The following is a 24,062-nucleotide window of genomic DNA, read 5'->3' on the forward strand; positions in this document are numbered from 1 at the left end:
TAAATGAGTAGCATTACTATGGAGATACAGGTGCCCACATTAATTTAAAAGGCAAACAGCAATAACTCCTGGGGTTTGAGATCTTGTCTGGAGAGCTAATTGAGTAACTCCACACCTGCACACTTTGCTCATTCCACTCTGCAGCAGATGAAGACAAAACTCAGCCTAAAAGACCTATTCCTCAGCTCATCCCGAAATACTGGCCCTTACAACTCTGCTGCAATTGTAATGCCATAACCTTCTGGCACAACACCCTGTTTCTTACTGGCATTCTGAAGAAAACTTAAACAGCTCTCAGCGGGCCTTATTTCATTCAAGGGTACCTCTCCGACACAGAGAATAAGCATGGCTTATCATATACAAGGACCTACTAAATCCTACTCAAGGAATCACTAAAACGATTCCACAGCAAATGGGTTGAAGTGTTGAATTTTTCCAAGTTTCAAGCCAAAGCAAATCACTTTCACACCACGTGCCCTAGTTAGCCATACATTCAGCAGCCTGCCCAAGTAGCAGAAAGTTAATGAATATTAATTTGAAGAAATTAGCAGGCTGATACATTTGGCAGATTTTCATTCCAGCATTTAACATCACTTACCAAAGGACAGAAAACTTTCCAAATGTAACTGAATGCAGAACAAGGCCAGGGTATGACACTGATGATCCTACCACAATAAACTGTAAAATTCACTCAGAGAATGTGAGAGGACCTTTGCACCAGCACAAGGAAACGGTACGTGCCCACATAAGTATCTGCCACGAAAAAAAATATCAATGCTGTGCACCACTAGTTTTAACAAGCGTTTGCCATGCACTTGCTAGCAAAATCCTCGTCTTTATTTAAGCAAATCCTCTGTTGACTTAATTGACAGTGTTCCTGAAGTAAGGATTTCAGAATTTGGTTCTTAATGTATTCAAACAAAGCTGGCTTAGACTCACGTAATTCTTAGATTTCCTTTACTATGTCACTATTAGGTCACTACTACGCAAGTAAATTATTTTTAGGCCTACCAGTAAAGCAGATGAGTGACTATGAGAACATACCTGATCTACTACTGATGTCAGTGCAGCATCAATAATGGTCTGACCCTTCTTTATTGCTTTCACATAATGATATGATCCATTCAGAGAGGACTTCTGCACCTCAAAATATTCTTTGGACAGCTCTGTATTAATTCTGATATTCTAAAAACAGAACATTAAACAGATATTGCCACAGGTAACTGACATTAATACTGTACGGACAGCCACACACGTATTAGCAACAAATCAACAAGAAAACAATTGTTTAATAACATAGTTCAAAGAAACTTATCTGAAACCAAGTAAGAATTTTTCTCTATGAAAGTTTCAGTCTTTCAACAAGATTATTTCTTTTAGACACAACACCAACTCTACAGAAAATATTTACTTTTTAAAATTATCAGCTACATGTAACTTAACATGAAAAGTACCAATATTTATACCACTAAATAATTAATATTTTACAGTACTTTCTTAGTTTTGTCATTCCTAAACACAAAAGGGGAAGAACATGCAAATATACTGCCCCAATAACATTTCTGAGATCTAGCTGAAACTCAGATCTTTATCTCAGGAAGCAAGTAAGCGCAAATAAAATAACTATCACATAATATTTGATATTCTGAAAAGCAGTAATTTAATAGCTTTTTTCTGCTTGTAAATGAACTATTTAAACTTTGCTTTTTTTTTTTTTTTTTTAAAAAAAGAGCAATGTATATTTGGTACCTAGTACCTAGAATTCATCTTATTTAACTACCAACCAGTGAAGAGTTTTAGTGCTAGCTAATCATCTAAAAGCAAAGGAAACAAGTAGCTCCCCAATAGTATTATAAGCCTATCTTACACCTCATTCTTTAATAGGAAAGATTGCCTCTAGATGTGACAGTATTATATTTGGGGGGCATTGATGACATGGAGTACTGTACTAGTACTGCTCTCCACCAGTTACACTGGTTTGCAATTTCCAGTGCAATGCCTATGCTACGTGTTTGAAGTGCATTGTCCAACTTCTTCCTGCTTTTTCTACAGCACTTAGACTCTAATGGGCACTTTCATATGAATCACCCAGAGTGCTTTATTTAAAAAAAAACAACCAACCAAATAAAGAAAACCACACCCACAAAAAAAAACCCAACAAAACAAAGGGAAGAAAGGAAACAACAAGAAACAATATATTTTGAAATGTCCTAACACAATGTAAGTAAGAAACTGCTCAACTAATTTCAAAGAAAGCCAGGATTTAGGAGACAGACACTCAGAATATCAACATTTCAACTTACATCAGATAAATACACCTTATTGCTTGATTTATCATACACTTCAATTGTAATTTCATAAAGTCGGCCTGTTTCTAGGACCCATCTGTCACCTGGATGAACTGTAAATCCTACAAAACAGGAAATATTGAACAGCGCAAACCAACAGCCTCTTTACCTAATGGATATAAGCATTTTGCTTCTGGTGCCCACACAATGAAGATGCACATTCATTGTTTTAAGCTGCTGAATACAGAGACAAAAAAAAAAATAAATATTTACTACTAAACCTATTTCACATTGAACAACTTTTATGAATAAAATAACTTTTCTATGAAAAGTAATACGAGAAATGGAAGCGTGTATATAAACACAGAAAAACACCAACAGAAAACCAAGGCAAGAAATATTATTAAGCAATCAGGAAAACTACAGCCAGTACCAACCTAAATAACCCGGATTTACAACGTAGATAGTGCTGTTTGGTAGTCTGGAAACCCCTTGCATGCGAATACCTGAACTCTCAGTAAAGGAACAGAAAAATTTTAACAAAAGTCCAGTAAAAATCAGCTTGTTCCTAGGGCTCCTTGTGCCTTTTTGGATATTTCTAGCTAACTGTACTCTGAAAATAAACGTTAACCCCACTACCCTGAAAGACAGTGAGAATTTTAGAGAGATTCCACTTGAGAATACAATGCTTTAAATATAAAAATTAAATAAAGCCCCATCACATTTCCACATTGACTGAGGGGAACAGACATGATTTAATTCATCTTTTGCCAACTCAATTTCTTAGAACATTTCAAGGCATCAGGCAGCTCTGTTGAGACTGAATTCACAGCAGTGTTGCTTTCTATGGATCTACCAGGTGCTCCTAATTTTCAAGCCTACTGGTAAAAATGTGGATAATTTTATCATTTTGTGCTGCAAAGGGTGGAAAGTTTGTCGCCTGCCATGAAGACCTGGATGGAAAAGCATCACCTAGGAAGGATACTCTTGTGCCCAAGTATGAGGTTAGTTTGTCCCTGCTGCAATGCAGTTACAACTGATGTTGCCTGGTCCAACTTGGCAACCGGCCACGATGGTTCTCCCTCTGGATCAAGCACGTTGTTCTGTAGCTGCAGTTCATACTGATCAGATGGCATCGTTAATTCTGTACAAAAAACAAGACAACATACAAAACAATAAAAGCAAGCGTGTCAGTGTTTGGATGCTGCTAATTATTGCTGATTAATTTTTATTGATGCCTAGTGCACACATTAAATCAGTATTTTTAATATCTTGCAGAAATAGCAGTTCTGTGATTATATCAACACACGCACAAAATGAGCTTCTCGCTTAGCTTTAACATCTTTGAAGCTGAAATTTCCAGTTACTATCATCCCACTGTTTATACCTAACATCCGATTCATTCCCAGCTTCAGAAGTGATTAAATTACTTTCTGTGAGTTAGTGATAATTTCTGCTGCTCCATTCTGCGCTACTAGCTGATGTAGTGAGCCCTGGTTTTATTCAAAAAATAAAAATAATAAAAAAAAATAAAAATAAATCAAGTCATTACCAGCCCAGGCTCCTTGTAAGCAACTTATGCAATTACAAACTTCCACACTCTTAAACGGACAGAAGCCAGCTAACCCACACTTGCAGAAGTGGGGCAAATCCATTTGTCAAGAAAACTTTTCTAATAGAAAAGTTACTAATCTAAATTTGTTTTAACTAAGAAAGTCAGACACAGTTTCTTAGTCAATGTGGAATAAATGAGTACACCTAAAATGATAGTATTGGCTCCTATTCTAGGTTACCCTTACCTTCATATCTTTGACAAATCTGCAAGAGTACATCCTTTACAGACACATTTTTTTTTATAGAAAAAACTAAACAGTAGTTATTGTGTGGTTTAGGAAAACAGTATTAAATATTTATAGTTTAAGCACAATTAAAAATTTCTTAGCAGTTAAAAATTCACAGAAAGCATTAAAAAAAAAATAAAAAAAACCCAAACAAAACAGGACAAACCTGTAATCTTCCCTTGCCTTATTTTCTGAACTCTGTACTGGATTGATGTTCCTACCAGAAGATAAATGTCATATGCTGGATTTAAAAGGATGTTTTCCAAAATAAGCAATCTGACTTCGGCAGGTTGTACATGCTATTGATAGAGGGAAAAAGAAGAAAAAGCAACCACATTTAAAGCAGCTTATTTGTTTGAAACAGACCATGCAGCAATAACTTATAACTTGTAAGTAAAAAATATTACTTGCTGTAATCGGCTCTTTATTATTATCTCAAATTTTGTCACAACAAGGGACAATGAATGGTACAGAGATCTGCTCTGTGCATACTGTGCAAGGCTGAAGAAAAAAAAAATCAAGTCTGTATGGGCATCATTATGGTTCAGTTTTCTGGAGAATAAAAAAAAAAACTTGAGACAGATGCACAGTGACTATTCAGACATCTAGAAATGTATTTTCTCTACTGTAAAACATGGTACCACTATGCAACATATCCATTATAACTTCACTGCGGAATCTGTATCAAACCGATTGGTCTATTACATCAGGAATACAACAGATAATTGTATAAATTCTATTATGGTCTGAGGGATGTTCACTGAAAACATGCTGTCTGGCAGCAGTGAAACATTTAAAGGAACTACTAACCAGAAAGCCATAAAGAATTGCAAATGCAACAATATTAGTTCAATTTCACTTACAGTATCAGCTCAAAACTGATTCAGAAAAATAAATATCAAAGCAGAAAACCAACCAAGCTACAAGCATTCAAGAAAAAAAAAAAGACAGACTGATATCATGTAGAGTAACTATATTCAGCACAATTAGGTAGAACTGTAACGAAAATACAATTCTTAACACGCACTATTATTTGTGCCACGTTACTAGTATTACATACATTTAGATAATACTTTCATAGAACACTTTACAGGTATGGGTTGGATAACCCAAGGCAATTCTGCTTTAAGGAAAAACTTAAAGTACAATATGTAGTAACACAAATCTGCAAAACCAGACTGCAGATACGAGATGAACTTCAGAAAAACACCACCATTTTATAGAAGGATTTTTTTTTTTTGAGGTGCAGCATTAAGTTGATACTAGCACAATGCCAAGTATTCCTGTAAGCGATAGCCCATAAAAACTCTCTCAGGTGTTTGTAAATTCTATGATGAGAAAAAACAACTCTGTTCCCAGAGTTAAATGAAAAACTCAGTCACCGAAAGTTACAAAGAAAGAAACAGCATGGATCTACATCACAGCTGGGAAGACCGCCAATACTGCAGTTTAAAACAGACATTCTGATCCCAAAGCCCTTCCTTGGAGACCAGAATCTAATGAGGCAGAATTAGATATTAACAAAGTGTTCGTGACGCTCATTTCAAGCACAACAGGAATTATAAAAGTATATCCAATATAGCAATCTTTGTTCTAGATATTTATTTATTGAAAATAAGACCTAAAGTGTTCTAGTTTGTTATTTTTAAAAAGAACTAAAGGGCCAATGCCCTATCCAGCATGATTCTAGTTATATATATAATATGAATTACTACCAGGAATAATAAAATTGTACGGAAGTATTTGAAGGGTATTGCTCTGCCACAGGGCCTTCTGTCAGAGAGTTAAGTTTAGAAATGATCTCTGGCACATGCACATCCTGGGTTAGGTAACTGCACTGAACTCCAAGCCTTTCAGGGTGATCAAGAGTAGCACTGTCATCTTTTGTCATATGGGCTACAGAGTCAATCCAGTAAGACAGAGACGCAGCACTGATATCCACAATGGGAACAATATGTCAGGGCAAACTTAAAGAACTGTAAGACTAAATGATTTAAAAAAAAAGATGAATGCAAGTTCCTTACCTTATAGACGCTTTCCTGTATTCTTGCTTTTAATTTAGAACTCCCTGTTTTCATTCCTGACACCAAAATGGTATCTCCCTGCTTGGCAACTTTTTCCATTTCCGATATATAGGAAGGTGGAATATAAGTGGATTCTAAGAACTTGAGTATACTGAAAGGTGAACCAAAAAGAGAACAGAAAATTGTTAACCAATCTTTGTAAACCCACAGAGGAACAACAACAGTATCTACTCCCAGCTATTTCCATTTTTAAGCAAACTTAAGATGTCTGCCTGGGACGAGATATCCAAATTTTACTCATTCTTCAAAATATCTGCAGCTAATTTCTGTGACTGATAAAAGTTTGTTTGAAGCTTGTTTGTGGGCTTTCAAGAGATATCGGAAGACTGCACATGTCTCTAATGATCCCTCCAGTCTTTACAGTAGGTGTAGACTGCAAAAACTCTCTAGATTATTGCGGAACAACTGATGTGAAGGATCCAAAGCTTATGTTTATAAAAGCTTAACAAACTGCAACATAACTTTGACCTATATGAAGCATCTACGATGCATTAAATAAATGACTATGAAAAAGAAAATCTACAAGCAGAATACTTGTAGTAACTGTTAGAAATTTCAACGACGTGACAACAGCGAGGAAAGGAATTTGTCGTGAATGGGTAAACAACAGGACAGAACTTGGAAGAGGACCATGCTTTAAAGGTTGCCAGCTTCTGTACACATACGATCTTTTTGGCTTTACGTGCACTTTCCCAGTAAAATCAGTAAAGCCATATTGAGAACAGTTATGAATGAACAAATTTATACAGTTTATTGTTTATTTTGCAAGGCTGTAAAACTATTAGAACATTTTTATGTTATATAGCTGTGCTAACAGAAGAGCATATATCAATAGCAGTTTGGTTAAAATCACATCTCTAGCAAATACTGAAACAAGAAGCTCCGTATGGACTAGGACTCCGTATGGACTAGCCAGGTTCTTTAAAGGACTATATAATTTCCTACATTATTTTATGTCCTGCAATCTACCTACATTTTGCTGGAACCCATTTTCTAAACTAACTGAAGCCTCTGGTGTGTGAGTTTGAATCTATCTCATCTTACAAACCTACTATACGGTAGGTAAGTTTTGACGGAAGCTGTACTCAAGAGATGACTGTAAACTGTTTTGTGAGAAAACCTCGTGTTTCATGTGTTTGCAGACTGGTCATATTCGCATATATCAGGGAGGTATTTTTTCTACCAACACTCACATTGAGCAAAGTCAAGATTCACCATGGCATATAATCGTAGCATAATACTGCTAGATAACAGGATCCTGGTGTGTTGACACCAGCTGATGTCAGTGCAAAGACAAAACTCTTGGAGTCTAGCTTGAAAAATGTCCCATACTGCTCAGTAGCCCTCAATTCTGGTTAGTTTAATAAGCACAGAAACTCAAATTTCTGTTTGAAGCCACTGAGGAACAGAACAATGAAGTCATCACTGTAAAATTACATAGTGCGAATGCTTAATAAAATAAATTAAAAAAAGAAAACCACCACCACCAAAACAGAGGTCAAAACTGGTCTGGTGACAAACACAGGAGGAAATAAAACAAATAAATACAATTAAAAAAAATCACAGTCTGGATTCTATTCCTATCCCTGCCACAGATGAGCTTTCTGACTTTTGGGCAAGAACTCCGCCTCCATTACACACAGGCAATATTTCCTTATTATACACCAATGCTGAAAAACACTTATCTCATTAGCGAATTGAAAAGCCCTTTCAAGATCTTTCAATAGATGTTTCCACAAAATACACACTTCTAAAGTCCAGTTAACTGGTTCTTTGACTCAGTGGCACTGTGGCTTATTTATCAAGCAAGTGCTTTCCATTCATTGGTTTGTCTGAAAGGCAATATATTGAATAGCTTCATTGAATACCTTTCATTGTCTTATTTCACCTGGCCTTATGAGCTGCACCTAGCTTACAAGGAGCCACTTGGTCCCTTCCAATTTAAAGGTTAGATACTTTGCAAGCTATTTCAATACCAGAACTAAGTGTTGACCAAAACCTGAAACTCTTCAAGTTCAGAAAGCCCTTTATGAAATGGAAGAGGACTTTTTTTCCTTAAAAGAAAAAAAATACTAAAAATTAAATGTCTCTGCTGAAATCCTGAGATAACAGCCATACTGATAAATCTTCCCTTTGCACAAGATGTTTCAGGAAGATCAATAATTGCATCTATTTATTTCTAGTTGTTGCATTAGAGGTACCTGGGCTGCTCATTAACACTATCGGTGGTTACGTTAAACAGGGATGAGAGTGCTCAGGCTGTTGAGTAGGCACTTAAAAAAAACACTCTGAAACAACTGACCCATAAGCATTATTTCAGGCATCAGTTTGGTAAACTGCCTAGATGCGAGGAAATATTTATATGCATCAAACTTAATGGACATGAGACTTTGGCAAACAATTTAAATGAACTTACCGTAATGCATTGTGGGAATCGGAGAAGCCATCAGACTCTGTGTCTTTTACTATTGTCCAGTCAAAGACTAACCCTGCCAATGTGCTGAAAGTGTTTCCTAAAAATCAAACAATCAGATTAAAACAAAAATAAATAACAGGCATATAGTCTTCCTGGAAGACAAACTATGACTTTTCCCCTAGGCAATTTCTCTATCTTATCCCTAAAAGAAGCACTATTTGCATTTAGTTAAAATCACAGTCTACATTGCTTGCTTCGGCAAATTTAAGGTGTTTCTGTTAACTGGCTTTTCTGTTTACATTTTGCAACACCATGTGCCGCTTCATATTTTTCACACAGCCCACTAGATAGGTGCAGGAGACGCCACCCATCCTCCACTTGTCAGCCCCTGAGATATCCTTGGCACCCACCACCTCCTTTCCCCTTTCACCACAAAACCCGTACCCTATTGCTTGGATAGTAGCAGGACATACAAAAAAAACCTGATAAACAATCTTTCATTTTGAAACATGTAGATCTGAGATACCATTTGGGTAAATTGAGTTCACAGCACCAATGAACTGCACTTTCCACATAGCTTGTTTTGGTTTTGAGCACAACCATGCTTTACCCATAACAGGAATAAGTCTTCAGTCAAAGAACTCAAACTGAGCACCATCTTTCTAAGAACTGTGGACTACTAGAACATGAGGTATTGTAAACATTAAAAAGGAACAAAAAGAACAGAAAGGAATAAACAGACTAAACCCAAAAGATTTATTATGATTACATTTAAGTGTAATAAGCTGCTAATATGAAAGATCTTACAATCTTCAAGATGAGTCTTGCTCTGAATTGCAGTGTCCACTGGCACAAATAAATACAGAACCGAAATCCCAGTATTTACTATATTTTAAAATGTATTTTCATTTGCGTTACTCCCTTTGACATTTATATCTAAATTAATAAAGTAAGAATCAAAGCAAATTTATTATCCAATTCTTATGCTTAACGGTTTATGACATTTTTAAGCCACAAAAGTATTTTAAGACATGTTAACACAAAACACAGTCTATATTGTTTCTCCCATTTCTGTATAACTTATTGCAGATAGCTCCAAATCCCACATAAATAGGATTTAAACCACAAAACTCTGAACACACAAGGCAATATAATTAAAATTGATTGAGACTGGATTATTTAACATGCATTCAAGTCTAAGTTTCTTTAATGATGCATGCTTTAGCTTTGCAAAGCTGTATTACACTCTGTTGTTTTTCTCCAATTGAAAATAAGGTGGCTAGTGGAGAAACGCACGTGGTGGCACTATGGAGAGGCTACGCCTGGACACAATGCCGCAGCCAACTGGAAGCAAAAGCACAAACCCATCCTTGTGGCCCCTGAACCATCACTGGGCCTGGACGTCCTGGCTTGGGGTCCCTCACCACGAAGGCAACGTCAGGTTATCAAAGACAAACTATCATGGGCATTCCCCAGACGATGCAGGGTCTCACTCAGCCAAGACAGGATCAGCAATCTCCACAGCACGGGGGGCAGCAGCTGTCTGCAGGTTAAGCCTACCAGAGGCAGCACAGCGCTTGCCATGAACTGTATTACGCATTTGTCCTTCCCTGCAGGATCACACAGCTGTCACAGGAGTTGTAATGTTACCCTCCCAGGCTCCTCAGATGTCAACGTAGGCAGTGACTTGTGCTCCTGCTCCACAGCCGTAACCCGGCCCAGAGCTGCTCCTCTGCGATGCTTCAGCAGAAGCGGCTCTCACTGGCAAGGCTGGAGCAAACCCCAGTAAACAAGGAGAACTATCTTGATGTGCTCTATTCCCTCGCTGGGGCAGGAAACCAGTGTGCCTTGCACACTCGTAGCCAAACAAATGCAAACTCACATCTCGAAGTTCTTCTTTTATTTAACTCACCTCTAGTTAAGTCATAAGAAAATAACTTGAGCAAAGATAAACAGATAAAAGAAAACAATATATGACTTTTTTTTACCCTCTACATTCTATACTTAATTTGGCCAAAGATCTCCATGGTCATCTTCCTCTCTTGCATTAGTAATCTTTGAGAAGTACTATTTGAGGATCAAGTTTATATTTGGAGTGGCTTATTAAAAACATGTACAAAAAGGAATCTGCATTAATGTAACTAATTAAAAAATATAGCTTATGAAAAAAATAACTGGACAATATATATAAATGGAAGACAATAAGGAAGGAAACTATTTGTGAAGATATAGCGATACTCACAGGAGTAGAATCATCAATATGAAAGAATGGTCTGACCCATACCAGATGCAATAATCTGGTAATGTAAAATGCAGTGATCTCCATCAGCCCAACACAAGTTGCACTGGGTACATCCCTAGGGCCTACTTAACAACTTTACATACCAGGGAAAAAGCTACCTCACTGCAACATTATATACATACAACAGCTGATACAAAGCATCTTCTCTCGCTCCCTCTCACCCAGGCTGCACTAATAGGCTCGACGCCCGTTCTTTGTGCAAGTTCTCAGCAAACCTAACCATATTTTTCCCAATATTCATTGAACTGGATAATTACTTTATATTGATTTTGTCACCTTCTGAATATTAAAAAAAAAAAAAGTGTTCAGAAGTCCCTTATTCAATTCTCTGACTTTTCCTGAACAATTATGTCCTTCAATAAACTTGCTGCTGGTCTTGAATCTTTTTTTTTAATTATTTTTTTTAAAGTGTGCCAAGAAAGACAACTAAGTCCAGTATGTCTAAAGCTCTCCCAGGGATGGATCCCAAGGTTAAATGGGTCAAAAGGAACCGGTTTTCAAAGCTTTTGAGTGTATCCTGATCCCCTAAACTTAGATTGGGAAGTTTGGTCCTACGGCTTCTAACCAAAATCTTGTTTCAGTCATGCAGATTAAATGTTCTTCGTGTGTTTTGAACCACTGCTCCTGTTCAGACTCTAACTTGGGTGGCTTCCAAGGCAAATTTGTCCATTCAGCATGCTTGAGAGTTTGCAGAAACGCCAAGCCACGAATCTGGTATTACGCACAGTATAAGAAAATGAAATTACTTGTCATTATTAACATGTTGCCATACATAACCTGGCATTCATGGCTTACAAACAAACAAATGTAGGACAGGCTCATTAACTACCCAAACCAAACAAATCAAACTTTTATAGCCGCTTGACATATCAATTCCTTTCAGTCCAGTAGTTGTCCTAAAAATCAGTTGGTCTGTGTGAGTGTTGATGTGTACATAAAAATCGATTGTTGAAACCAAAGCACAAAATTCTTACCAGCATCATGATTCTTTTTCTGATGCTACAGGCAGTATGAAAAGCAGAAGTTCTCTGCTCCTATTAAATAATTACACATTCAGCACAAATGCACTGACTTTTATGAGCCTAAATGGTACCTCCCAAAAGCGAGTGTTTCTATCTAAGAGATATTAATCCAAGCATAGGTGGTTGTCTTCAACATTATCTCTGAACATCCTGTTGGATGCTTGATTAGACTCAGATAAAATGTACTTTCGCAAAATTCCTTAGACCATCTCAGCTCAAAAGAAAAAATAAAAAAATCCAACCCAGACTACTTCACATTCCTGTGCAGCCTTGCTCAGCCTAGTTAAATCCTGCTGGAACACTTAAACAGGCCAAATGTTGGGACTTTTTCCATTACATTCCTACTCCTGACCTGGAGGTAGAATTGCCGAGAGCTGACACCTTTGATTTAATTATTTTAAATTCTGATTTTTAAAAATACCCTCAGCACTAGAGTTAAGTTTACTGGGAAAATAAGGAAAAAAGGCAAGCAAAAGTTGTTGAAAATCAAACAGTATTTGATTTACCTATTCAGGTTGTATGTAGATTTTAAATTTAAACAAAAACAATAAGTTACTGAATGTATTATTCAGAGAATTCCCTTTAAATTACTCAGATCAGCTTTTAACATTCAATTGTGTCGCAAATAAAACTGGTGCACGTATCAGACAATTAAGAGTTTCAATTTATGTTTTATCTCCTATCAGTAAATCTCTTACCTTCAGAATCCAAAGCCTGAATTTTTAGCTCCAGTGGTGAATCTTCAAGATAGAGTTCTCTTGTTGTGGACACAATCTGGATGCCATGAATTGTATCCACTATAGCATCACAACGAAGCACTTGTCCAGTCACTTAAAGAGACATCAGAAAGAGCACATGAAATCAGCAACACTGCACATGCTCATCAAGAGCACCAACAAGACAAAACGATCCTCAAATTTAGCCAATGACACAAGACACTGAAGGAACTGAAACTAGGTCATGACCTTGACTAAGAAACTCTTGGTCAAATGGTGATTGGTGGCTATGCAAGCAAGAAAAGCAGTTCCCTTCCTCACTGAGCTTTAGAATAAATCTTAAAAAATTCTAATTTCCATCTACATTAACAGTTACAAACATTTTCTCTGGCTACATATTAAGAGTTTCTACAGTGCAGCTGTCAGACATGGCTCATGTCCTAGAAAACTTAATGACTTTTGCCCACAGACGATAAACCCCTATACACTTCTTCATTTATTGACTGCAAGACATTTAATTGACCATCTGGTTTTGCCTACCTGTCATTACAAAAACTAACCAGGTAAACTGTATGACAGACACAAAGACAATTTCCAGCTTTCTAAATGCAAAACATCTGAATTTGCATTATATAAAAAGTGTATGTTGAAAATTATTTTCACCCACTGCTCTCCCCCCCCCCCCTTTTTTCTTTTTAAAGAATTACCCATTTTCCTGGATGCATCATCAATATAATTAGCACTTATTTGAGGACTTCAACAAACAGAACTTAAAAACTATGCCCATGGAAAGTCTAAAATGACTATGCATATGAATAGAAATTTCTTGGTTTGTGCACTTTTAAATCTCTACTTTGTTTCTGGAGGATGCCAGGATGCCCATAAACAAGTAGTGGTGTGCTTACAAAAGTTAAAACTTACTTATATCTTCAGCAAAGATGATACTTGTCAGACGTGTGGGCTGTGAGGACCGTGCCTGGACAACAGCTTTCTGCGAACACTGGCGCTCATCCTGATCCGCCAGCTCTATGCTCGCAACCTCCGGCCTGGTGGAAGACCTACAAGATTATTTGGTTGTGTTAGCAGGATTTAAGTTACTGCTAGACAGAAATCAAAGATCTGGTTTAAAACCCACCAAAATAATTTACGTAAGACGTGTTACATGGTCAGGACCCGACTTCCAGAACAGCTGGATTGCAACAGCTCCTCAAGGACTTCAGCCCAAGCAAGCACAGGCTGAGGAGGGGGGAAAGCACAGACCAGAAGCACACCAGAGTACAGGCAGATACACACAGCATTCTCTCTACCATGGCGTGTTCACTGCTGAATGCAATTCAGTCAGTTCAAAGCTATACGCAGCTACTTAATGAAGTTACAAAGCCTTTGGCCTGACTATTTATTAGCTTAGAGGTGTGGAAGAAGCAAAAACATATAGAGAGTACTGAAGTAGAAGGTAGAAATAATTCCTCTAAAGCCCCATTCGCACTTGTAATTGCATTTTCAAAACAAGTTTGAAACAAAGTTCTGAAAAAAATTTGAAATTTTCCGTGATGAGAGAACATTACAATTATGTATGTTTGCTATGGTGGTGGTTCTGAACAAGTAAAAAGCAACATTTCTTAACCAAGCAATTAAAAAAAAAAAAAAAAAAAAGGGATTTAGTCTGTTCAGCTGAAGTATGTAACTTCATAAGCATGCAAAGTTGTATAATCACCTTTGGTGAAAGATTTAGTGAACATGGGAGTTTTAACCTAAAAATTGATACATCTATTACTTCCTACTCTGACTTGTATGGCTTTTCTAAACACAACTGTTCCAGGAATGGGCTCGTGTGAAGCTCACCATGGACATGGAGCACAGTTCTCACTTCCAGCATGCCAAAAAATGTCAAGGGGGGGGGGGGGGAAGAAGTTTAAAAGTTATTAAAATGAAGCCGCTTGAAATTAAACTTGAGATAGTAGCAATATACATCTGAGGCCTGAATGTAGAGTGGTCAAAGCAATTAGAATATTCAAGCAGGCCATACCTCTTGTAAATAGTTGAAGAACATCACCCCTCCAAAGTGTGATGAACTGCTGACTAACCGTTTTGGACAACTGGGTGGTGACTGCTCTAGACAGCTCCTCACTCCCGCCACACCTGCAGGAGTTACTGCAGAGTAAGCAGAAAGGCAGCCTGCAGGGACTCCAGCTCAGAGCCCAGCACCCTGCTTAAGCAGCTAACGAATTAAGCGCCCAAAACAGCCATCGCTGTTTGCTCAGTGATCCCGAGTCAAAGCTCTTTCACAAGGGTCCTTTGAAGGATTAAAACAATGAAAGAAAGCATTGATGACAAAGCTGTTCAGGAATTGCTTCTCCCAGATGATGACAGCAGCTGTGCTGAAAACATTGCATTATCTGGGAAATGCAATCTAGACTGGGCATTAGATCCCCACCTGGTAAAGACGGTGAAGCTGGATTGATTTAGACTTTTCTTCTGGAGGATTTTCAAAACTGCCTACCTGTGGTCCATGGGAAAAATCTTCTAACTCAGCAAGGAGCTGGAGGGGGGTTTCAAACAAACAGCAATATCATACATGCCCTTCTTCCCAGATACACGTTTTACTTACTTTTATTACTGGCAGAACCAACCAATCCAAAACAGTAAAGAACAAAATTTCTTGTTAACTAGAATCGTATCCATTTCAAAAAATAACACATGCAAATACATTCAGTTGTCTTAGAGTTAACCGCTACAGTCCAGGTAAAGATGGACCAGTCCGGCTGTGGTCACTGGAATGAAATTGCAAATCCTGTTTTCAACCTTAAGTAATGAAAAGCACAATTCTGAAGACAAATACAATCGTGCAAGATACCAAGATCCCTTTGGATTGAAGCAGTTAGTAAGACAGTGAAAGCTGCATTTCTCACAGAAATTTCACATGAAATAAAAATAACTTTGTGTCAGCTCTCTCGTTCCCTATGCGTGGGACTGGATTTTATCATACAATCCTGTCCAAATAATGAGGCCCCAAAAGCTTGTAATCCAAGGGCACAAAACCCCAGTCAGAACATTTTTAATTGTGCATGTTAATGGCAGAGTACAGGTTCATTAGACACAGTATGATATTTTTGTCTTGGGCAAAATTCATTAATTCAATGAATTATTAATTCATAGTATTGGTGTGCTCCCAACAATATTTCGCTTACACGAAGACTAGTTTTAAAGGATTTTGAAACAACAGTAGCAACTGTTCACCCAGAAATTTCAAAGTATTTTACTTGATCAAGGGAAAAACAACCCACAGCAGTATGCAATGGACAACTTAAACACCAATTAGAAGTTTGAACCTGAGAATCTTTATACTCTTGATACCTAAGCAATGTACACAAATGAGCATATTTTTATATACGAGGGTTTATACTGTTTCTAAAACAATATGGTTTATTTTCTATACCAGTAGTGCATTTAATTTTGCGATACAGAGACTAATTTAAGAGTGAACAATTAGTTATTTTCCTGTTATTCTGTAGCTTCTTAGGCAATCGTGAAACAGTTTCCAACATTTAGCAAGTTTCTTTAAACAAGGTTGGCGCCCACAAGCAGTAAGGCTTTCTCTGTACTTGGCTGGTAGGTTTTTTTTAAGCTGAGCATGCAGATCTTCAGGTATTTTTAAATAAGCATTATGTGTATGGAATTGACTTTTACTTTTCCTATTTAGTTCTTTACATCGCCTAATATTCTCTGCCATTAGATTTTTTTTTATTAATTTGAGGGGTTTTGTGCTCTTACAGTCTGAAATTGATTGTGTTTACAACACAACAGGGGTTTTGCTGTGTTTTGTATTTGTTCTTATAATATATGGTTAGGTATTGTAATACATAACCACTACAGTTTGCACTAATAGCAGTGTTGTGAAACTAAATCTAATTAGAGGATATTTTTCAGACTAGAAAAAGAAAGGAACAAAGATAAACTAAAAGCCTGCATTAAATTTTAGCTGTAAAATTACATACACTCCACAATTATAAAGGAACTTTTAAGCCTTTACAGCTAAATGCCAGTTAACTCTTAGCTGTCACTAGAGTAGCGAACCTGAGATTAGATACTATTTGGCCTATGACAGTAGTTTAAAATAGATGGTAGAGTATGAGCTGAATTTCTTACTTTTTGAAATACAACTATATTTTTAGTTTAATTACCAATAGGATGTCTGCTATTTTAGACAATTACCTGGACTGGGCAGGTGAAGTAGGGCCTTTCGGAAGCTTGGTTTACTATTGCGATTTATATTAAAAAACAATCCACACAACTATTGTTTTTTACACCGTAACATGAAATATTTGATGATCCTGCTCTATCATTCAGCAATATCAAAAGCACATTGTCTTTACAGCTACTTCCAATTCAAGGTCAAGTACAGAAAGGCTAAGGCACTGATCAAATAGGCTGTGTATTACAGCGGCATTACTCTGCTATAATACACACAGGCACCACTACTGTGTCCGAGATGGACAAGAAAAAGAAAACTTTGCTTTAAAATGACACCAAAGACTGCAATTTATACCATCTTCCAATTACAGCAGATCTTGGGCAGCACGTCAGCGTGTGATATGAGCGCTAGACTTGTCAGTGGTCAAAATTAGATCCTGAGAAGCAAGCAATGGGAAGCATTTCTGGCACGAGCTCTCGATCCCACGCCAGTGTCTATAAGAAAGAGCAAGGCAGGGGAGGGAAGCACGAGAAGGAAAAGTGAAGAGGTGAGGAAGAAAAGCTAACAGAAGTCCCAATGTTTACTTCCCTCAGAATAAAATCCTCCTTGCAGAGGAATCAATGACACTAGCAATAAAGACTGCCAGTCCTTTTGCTGATTTCCATGTCTTTCATGATTTTCAACCCCCAAACACAGAACTGTGTGCCAAGAGTGTACCTACAGATCTACCCAAACCTATGCCTGCATTTTTTTAATCAACTCTTCTGTAACATCATGCGTGAATACTTTCAGAACTGTACTTAATTTACTGATCAGCTGGTTTAAAGGCAAACACTATTCTTCCCCTCACTCTAGCAATACTGTTGTTGATTCTCATTGCTTCAGCATTTTATTTTGTTTTGTCAGCTCTTCAAACTAAACTCAACTGACTCAATTAGCAAAAATCCACCATTGCAGAGCTGCACCATGACTGGCCGTTGAGCTAATCTTTTAGAATTTATATCAGGCATGTGTGCAGACACGCAGCCAGAGGGAAACTGGATGGTAAAGGTTTTCAGGAGTCAGGTAAGACTGGATTGACCGATACATTAGTTACCTTCTTTCTAGTCACTCTTGGGACTAACGCTGTTGACATACAAAAATGACAAGAGAGACTAGAGCCAGAGCAGCGTCCAGGCAACTGTAGTCATATGAAAAAAAAACCAGATTCCCAGAGAACCAAGAATATGGGAACTGAACCCATTCCAATGAAAACACAGAGGGAGCCTGGCAGATTTCCCTCAACTCTTCAGGATTTTTAACAACACAGTGGCAGATTATCCCTCTATTGTTTACTCAGTCCTCTCCCAGGATGTTTCTTATTGTACCAGGAAAACAAAAAGCAGCAAAAAAATCCTCCATCCAATTCTGCTTTAAAAGCAAATGGAAACATCACACAGCACAGAATGTGCCAAGGATGAAGCTTTTGCTCATGGGATTTTATGATGGTGATCAGCTGGCATGCCCATTAACTTCAAAGGAAGCAGAGTTAAGCCAGTGATGATTGTTCTCAAAATCCAACCCAGATGCCCAACAGTAACTTGGATATTTTGTCAAATCAACTGGTGGCCAAAAGAATTTTACCCTAAGTGCTTCTCTTTGTACCTTTTCTAGCTGCATGAAGGAAAACGGCATGCCGCACTAGTGATAGTCATCTTCCAACTAAGAAAAGGCAATAAATAAAGGTTGGTCTACACAAGCTGCTCTGAAATTAGCTTAGCCTGATTTCAAATTAAAAATAAAACTAAAAAATGGCAGTTTACTTCCAAAACACAAATGTCATATTTTGCATTATTTCAAATTATCCACTCTGTCAAACCTTCTCACATGTAGACACCCTTAAAGCTTTAATTGCTAAGGCGAGACCCACACCCAAAGACAGCAAAAGTCTTAAAATATTTCAGGGGTGTTCAGCACTGAAAGTTGCCCAAAAACAATAATAACCCCTTCTCTTTCTGTCCTCCTTCCCAGGCAGGTTATGCTCAGGTTCGGGAAAAGATTTTTCAACAGTAAACCTGCCCTGCAGGTAGACACATCAACTAAGAGAAAAAACACAACTAGTTCTTCTGCCTCTTCAACTCTGGCAGAACACCTGTGCCGCAGCCTCACGCTACCTGCTCCGGTTTGGAGCCAACGTACTCAGGTAACACAGACCTGAGTCAGAGCAGCACAGCCCATCTCACTTTACCAACAAGGATACCTTGGTCCAATTCTGAGCTCGTTCTGGTGTCTACCAGAGCTTGAAGCCACGCTGGGAAAGCCACAACACAGCCAGCAGTTTAGGCACCTCCCAAAGAGAGGGAGAACATCTTGCTGCTTGCTCTAATGGCCTTGTAAGTAGGAAATGGAGAGCAGGTGAGAACCAAAGGAAGGGGTAAGGGTAACAGGGGCTAACAATCATTATTTAAGATGTCATGTTATAATACGGAAATTAACAGTATCTCACACACGACATTTTTCAGCGAGAGTCAGAGTTTTTTAGACACACTGTAAAATAGGTAATCCAGGAGAAAACAACAACAAAACCCCCAGATTATCAGAGATGAGACTGTCAGTCTTAAGGCGAACTAACAGACCTCAATCAGGAACACTCTATTTAATATACTTTTTTAAAACACACAAGCCACCACATAGATCCCATGGACTGATAAGATGAATTCAGAAACATGACAAAATAAGGAGCCAGAAAATGAGCTTTGCCAGCCAACTACTGCAACAGCAGGACCGTACACGGGTTTTGGGTTCACTGGAAATACCCATGCATTACATGGCTCAAACACCACTCAGCCACTGGATCTCTCTCACCTGCTCCCCTCACAACGGCAATTAGCTTTATGGAACCTCCTCAGTGAGGGCTTCAGTAGCACACAGAAACCCTTTTATTTAAGGTGGCAATAAACTCTCCTTCAATATATTTGCAACAAACAACATCGTACGGGTCCATTATTGCCTTTGAAAAGTAACCTTTTCACAGCAAAACTTCTGACTTAATGGTCGACGGGTCAAATTCAATCAGTTGTATTTCTCAAAACTAACTCCTGAAGCTTAAACTTCCCCCAGTTCTCACTGCGTAACTCAATCCCACAAGATATGAAATAATGTTACAGACATGTAAGCATATTTATACGCTACAGACAATTTCTGCTATAAATACCCAGCAACACACTGTATACCTTGAAGGAAAACATTTTTTTTGTTTTGTGTGTGTGTCCCCTCCATGTTATTACAGTAAGGCAGATTTCAAGGACCAAATTCTGTTTCTGAATGCTTTCATTCTTCCAGGTGTAATTTCTGGATTAAGGTAATTAAAAGATAAATACAGATGTAATTTAAATGCTAAATATATCCGCACAGATTGTGTTTTATCCCTGAAGATAGCACCATGTACAATATTTGCAGATGGGAACACTGTATGCTTTGAAAACAAAACTTTACCAAAAAATGATTTTAACATAAAAGGCAACCCAAACTCCAGAAGGCATGAGCATCTTGAAAATCAGAAAATACTTTAAAGCCATGCTAGCAACTTTATCATTGCTCTCAATCTGCTGGGATGCTGATAAAATTTGACCTTTTCCCTTTGAATCACTGGAATTCTCAGGCAGCACTGCAATCACTTCGAAAATCTCCTGCTTTCAGAGGCAAACTTCAAGTCCCAAAGGGAAACTCTAAAGAAATAAGGTCACAACATGCTGATTTTTCAGGAAATTGGACATGAATTCTGAATATTTCCAATGAGTAATGCAGTCCTTCGAACACTTAAAGGATGTCTTTTGAAGACAGATCGCTGTAAGACGAGAACAGCTTTCATATGCTACCTCTAACCTCACAATCACCTATTCTACACAACCTCAGTCCCCTCTCCAGACACAAAGGGCCTGAATCTTACCGTTTCCACTCCAAATCCCTGCTTTCGTGCATGCAAACCCACCCATCATTGTATAAAACCTGGGTGAGGAACAGTCACTACTTCTGAAGTTATTACATTTGGTACTTCCTAATAACTTCTTCAGTTTAACGGCCTCCTTCCAGTCATAGCTATTACTGACAGCTTTAAAAGGAAAGTACAGGAAACTCATCAGCAACTAGCTGTGGAGTTGCCTGCCCCTCCAAAGTACACCTCTTTCTAATCCCCTACAGTTCAAGGTCTGCAGGGGCAAGGAAAGAGCGCCCCAGATGCAACCTAACTAACATTCTCTGAGCACCGCGACAAGCATTACTGCTTCTGCTCAGTCACACACACACACAGCTACTGCTTCCTTCTGATGGTTCTGTAAGCACACGTTGAGTTTTACCGCCCACATCCTGCCTGTTCCCGCAAAGCAGAAGTGAATAAATACACTTTTACAACTCTGGGACAGAAAACGATGACACACTCTGTATGAAGTTGGTATAGTTTCCTTAATTCTGAACCCAAATTAATCTCTGAAGGGCAGACAGAGGGAGAAGATGGAAAAGCATGTTGAAGCCTATCTGCACGAGGGATACAACCCATTGCTGGCAACTGGCACCAATGTAACACACTCTGAAGTGCCTACAAATAACCCTAATTAGACATACAAACGTGGACCGAATCTGGTATTTCCCCAGAGCACAATCTTACATACTTTAATCTGTAGATCTCAGTGAGATTTACAAAGGTCTACGTACTTCTGACAGTTGGGTATTACCTGGCACATGAGGGAATGGCTGTAGCCAGCTCAGCAGTTTGCTGGCAAAATAGGAGAGACAGTCTACACCTCCTAGATTTTACTAGTGCTTGACAAGTTTGTTTTTTACCTTTGTAGAACGTACTTTACCACATCAACCAAATCCTTTTAAAGACTCAGTTGCCTTTAAAGCTTTGAGTAAGAAAAAGGAAAAAGAAACATACTTGGGAGATTTTCATTAAAACAGTCCACATAAAAATTAAATTACACAACCACATGCAGCTCATCTAGTAACTTCCTTTCAGTCAACTTTTGGAGAAACTCTGATTACTGCTCTTGTGCGCAAACACCCTCCACTGTGTAAGTTGTCACAGATCAAAGGCTTGTAACCATCCCAGGGATAAGAAGCGTAGGATCACCAGGTAAATAAACCACTAGAGTAAAAACATAGCCCTACAAGATGTATTTCAGTAACTGTCAGTCACAATAGAACAACTGGAAACTGCTACCCGCATCCATCTGGCACGTATGGAAGTATCACCCTAAATATATCTCGACTGCCACATTTTTCTCAGGTGGGTACCTCCTGCTCGTTACTGATCCAAATGACAATTCTGGTACGCTCAAGGAAGGATGAGGATTTGGTGACACTTGTTTAACACGACGACTGCGACAGAGTTTCTGCATCCGCACAACCCGTGGTATTCTCCTTTAGCCCCCGGGAGCTCAACACAACCCAGAGCTGCCTCCTGGGAGCCCGGCCCGTAGGCCTCCCCCTGTGCCAGGTGGGACGGGGGCTCCCCGCCAGAAGCATATCCCCCGTGCTCAGCACCAAGGCCTCCAAAAGAAACCCAGGAAAGACAGAATCTGTTAAAACGTGACTTCATCTTCCCTAGGCGACGCACTCAGGGTGTTGCCTATGCTTACAACAGCACCAAGAGGCTCTCACCTCAGCTAGGTGCTGCCGCTCAATCCCTCCTTCCATATGCCCATACCCCAAACTCAAGGCTGTCACTCCTTCATTGCCGACCACCGCCAGACAAGGGGCACTTCTACACCAGCAGCAGAAGCCTGAGCCCTGGGTGCTGCACCCACACACGCGGGCCAGCGAAGCAAGCGTGTCCGGGGTGGCACTGTGGGTGTCCAATGTGGCACTGAGGGTGCGTGGGAAGCCACTGAGGGTGCGTGGGGTGGCATGGTGAGCACATCGGACATGTGTGGAGTACGTGGGGAGGCAAGGTGGGCACACGTGGGGTGTGAGGCGCAGGCAGGGCGCCCAGCCACGGCGGGAAGCTCCCTCACAGCAGGGACCGTCCCCTCAGAGCCTTTTCAGCCCCGGCCTCCAGCTAGAACCCCTCTCCAGCGGGTTTAATTCCTGCTGCAGGAAATAAATAAAAAGGAAACAGAGATAGTTTGTAAAGCCCAGCCTTTCCCCTCAGGGATTATCTCCATTTCTGCCCCCACCCCAAAAAACCGCCCGAAGTAACGTGAAACCGGCTGAAGGGAGGCCTGGCGCTGCCGAGGAACGGCTCCGGGGGGGTAGAACGACCAGGCCCCGCCGGGCCGCGTTTTCCCGCCGCCGGCTGAGGAAACGCCGCAGGTGCATCCGGGCGGCGACGGCGGCGGCGGGGCGGGAGGGAAAGAAGCGGCGGACAAAGGGCGGCGGCACCTGGCACTCACCATCGGTAGCAACCCTCGCTGGCCTCCAGCGTGAAGTTGACGCGGGTGCCGCGGGTGAAGGGCAGCAGCACCTTGGGGATGTTGAGCTTGGAGGAGGCGGTGAGGTGGAGGGAAAGGAGGAGGAGGAGGAGAGGCGGCGCGGGGGGAGCCATGCTCCGCCACGGGCAACCGCCGCCGGTGGGGGCGGGAAAGGGCGGCTGTGTGCCGCGGGCGGAGGCACGTCAGCGGCGGGGCAGGGCGCCCCGGGGGGGGGCGGAGGGGGCGAGGAGAGGGCCGGGCCTGCCCCGAACGGGGCAGGCCCGGCCCTCTCCTCGCCCCCTCCGCCCCCCCCCGGGGCCGCCTTCCCTGAGGTAATTTCTAGTGGCGCCAACAGCAAGGAGTGAGGGAAGCCGTGCCAAGTCCAACTACCGCCGGTTTTGGCACCTAATAAAGGCTCCTCCCGAGGGTACCATCGTGTTTGGGGAAGGGTTCGGGTAGCTGGGGAGGGAGGTGGGTTTGTGGTGTTTGTGGCCGCCTGAGGACGTGGGGTGAAGGCCGTGGCGTGGCCGGCTGCCCACCCGGGTAGCACCTTCCACAAGGCCTGTTGAAGGTGGAGTGGGGTGAGGTGGTTTCCTTTTTTAAAAAAAAAAAATAAGGCCAATGGATTAAAAATAAAATAAAATATAAAAAAAGCCAACAGGCCCTAAATGGATTACATCCTAAATCCTATGGATTAGAAAACCCTAAGAAACTCCATTGAGGATATGGGTATTATGTTACATACTATGCTTTTTCAGTATATACGTTATAGTACTTACAGTGATGCTAACAGCTAAGCTAAATGATGGTTCTTT

At 39.9% G+C, this 24,062-nt stretch overlaps 2 protein-coding genes across 2 annotated transcripts in view; one reads left to right on the top strand and one right to left on the bottom strand.

Moving 5' to 3' along the window:
- Positions 1 to 23,381, bottom strand: part of NUP210 (nucleoporin 210) — a gene marked incomplete at its 5' end in the record, with an annotated part of 68,135 nt that extends 44,754 nt beyond the window's left edge. Inside the window, 10 exons of the mRNA XM_082487661.1 lie at positions 1,045 to 1,185; positions 2,304 to 2,410; positions 2,726 to 2,794; positions 3,274 to 3,432; positions 4,296 to 4,428; positions 6,154 to 6,304; positions 8,630 to 8,726; positions 12,652 to 12,783; positions 13,591 to 13,727; positions 23,230 to 23,381. Coding sequence (XP_082343787.1) covers positions 1,045 to 1,185; positions 2,304 to 2,410; positions 2,726 to 2,794; positions 3,274 to 3,432; positions 4,296 to 4,428; positions 6,154 to 6,304; positions 8,630 to 8,726; positions 12,652 to 12,783; positions 13,591 to 13,727; positions 23,230 to 23,381 — 1,278 coding nt within the window. The remainder of the gene's footprint in view (positions 1 to 1,044; positions 1,186 to 2,303; positions 2,411 to 2,725; positions 2,795 to 3,273; positions 3,433 to 4,295; positions 4,429 to 6,153; positions 6,305 to 8,629; positions 8,727 to 12,651; positions 12,784 to 13,590; positions 13,728 to 23,229) is intronic.
- HDAC11 (histone deacetylase 11) overlaps positions 23,380 to 24,062 on the top strand; it is a gene marked incomplete at its 5' end in the record, with an annotated part of 54,239 nt that continues 53,556 nt past the window's right edge. The window contains one exon of the mRNA XM_082487937.1: positions 23,380 to 23,579. Coding sequence (XP_082344063.1) covers positions 23,380 to 23,579 — 200 coding nt within the window. The remainder of the gene's footprint in view (positions 23,580 to 24,062) is intronic.

Source organism: Vanellus vanellus, assembly GCF_965231255.1.
Source record: "Vanellus vanellus genome assembly, chromosome: 9".
Lineage (NCBI taxonomy): Eukaryota > Metazoa > Chordata > Aves > Charadriiformes > Charadriidae > Vanellus > Vanellus vanellus.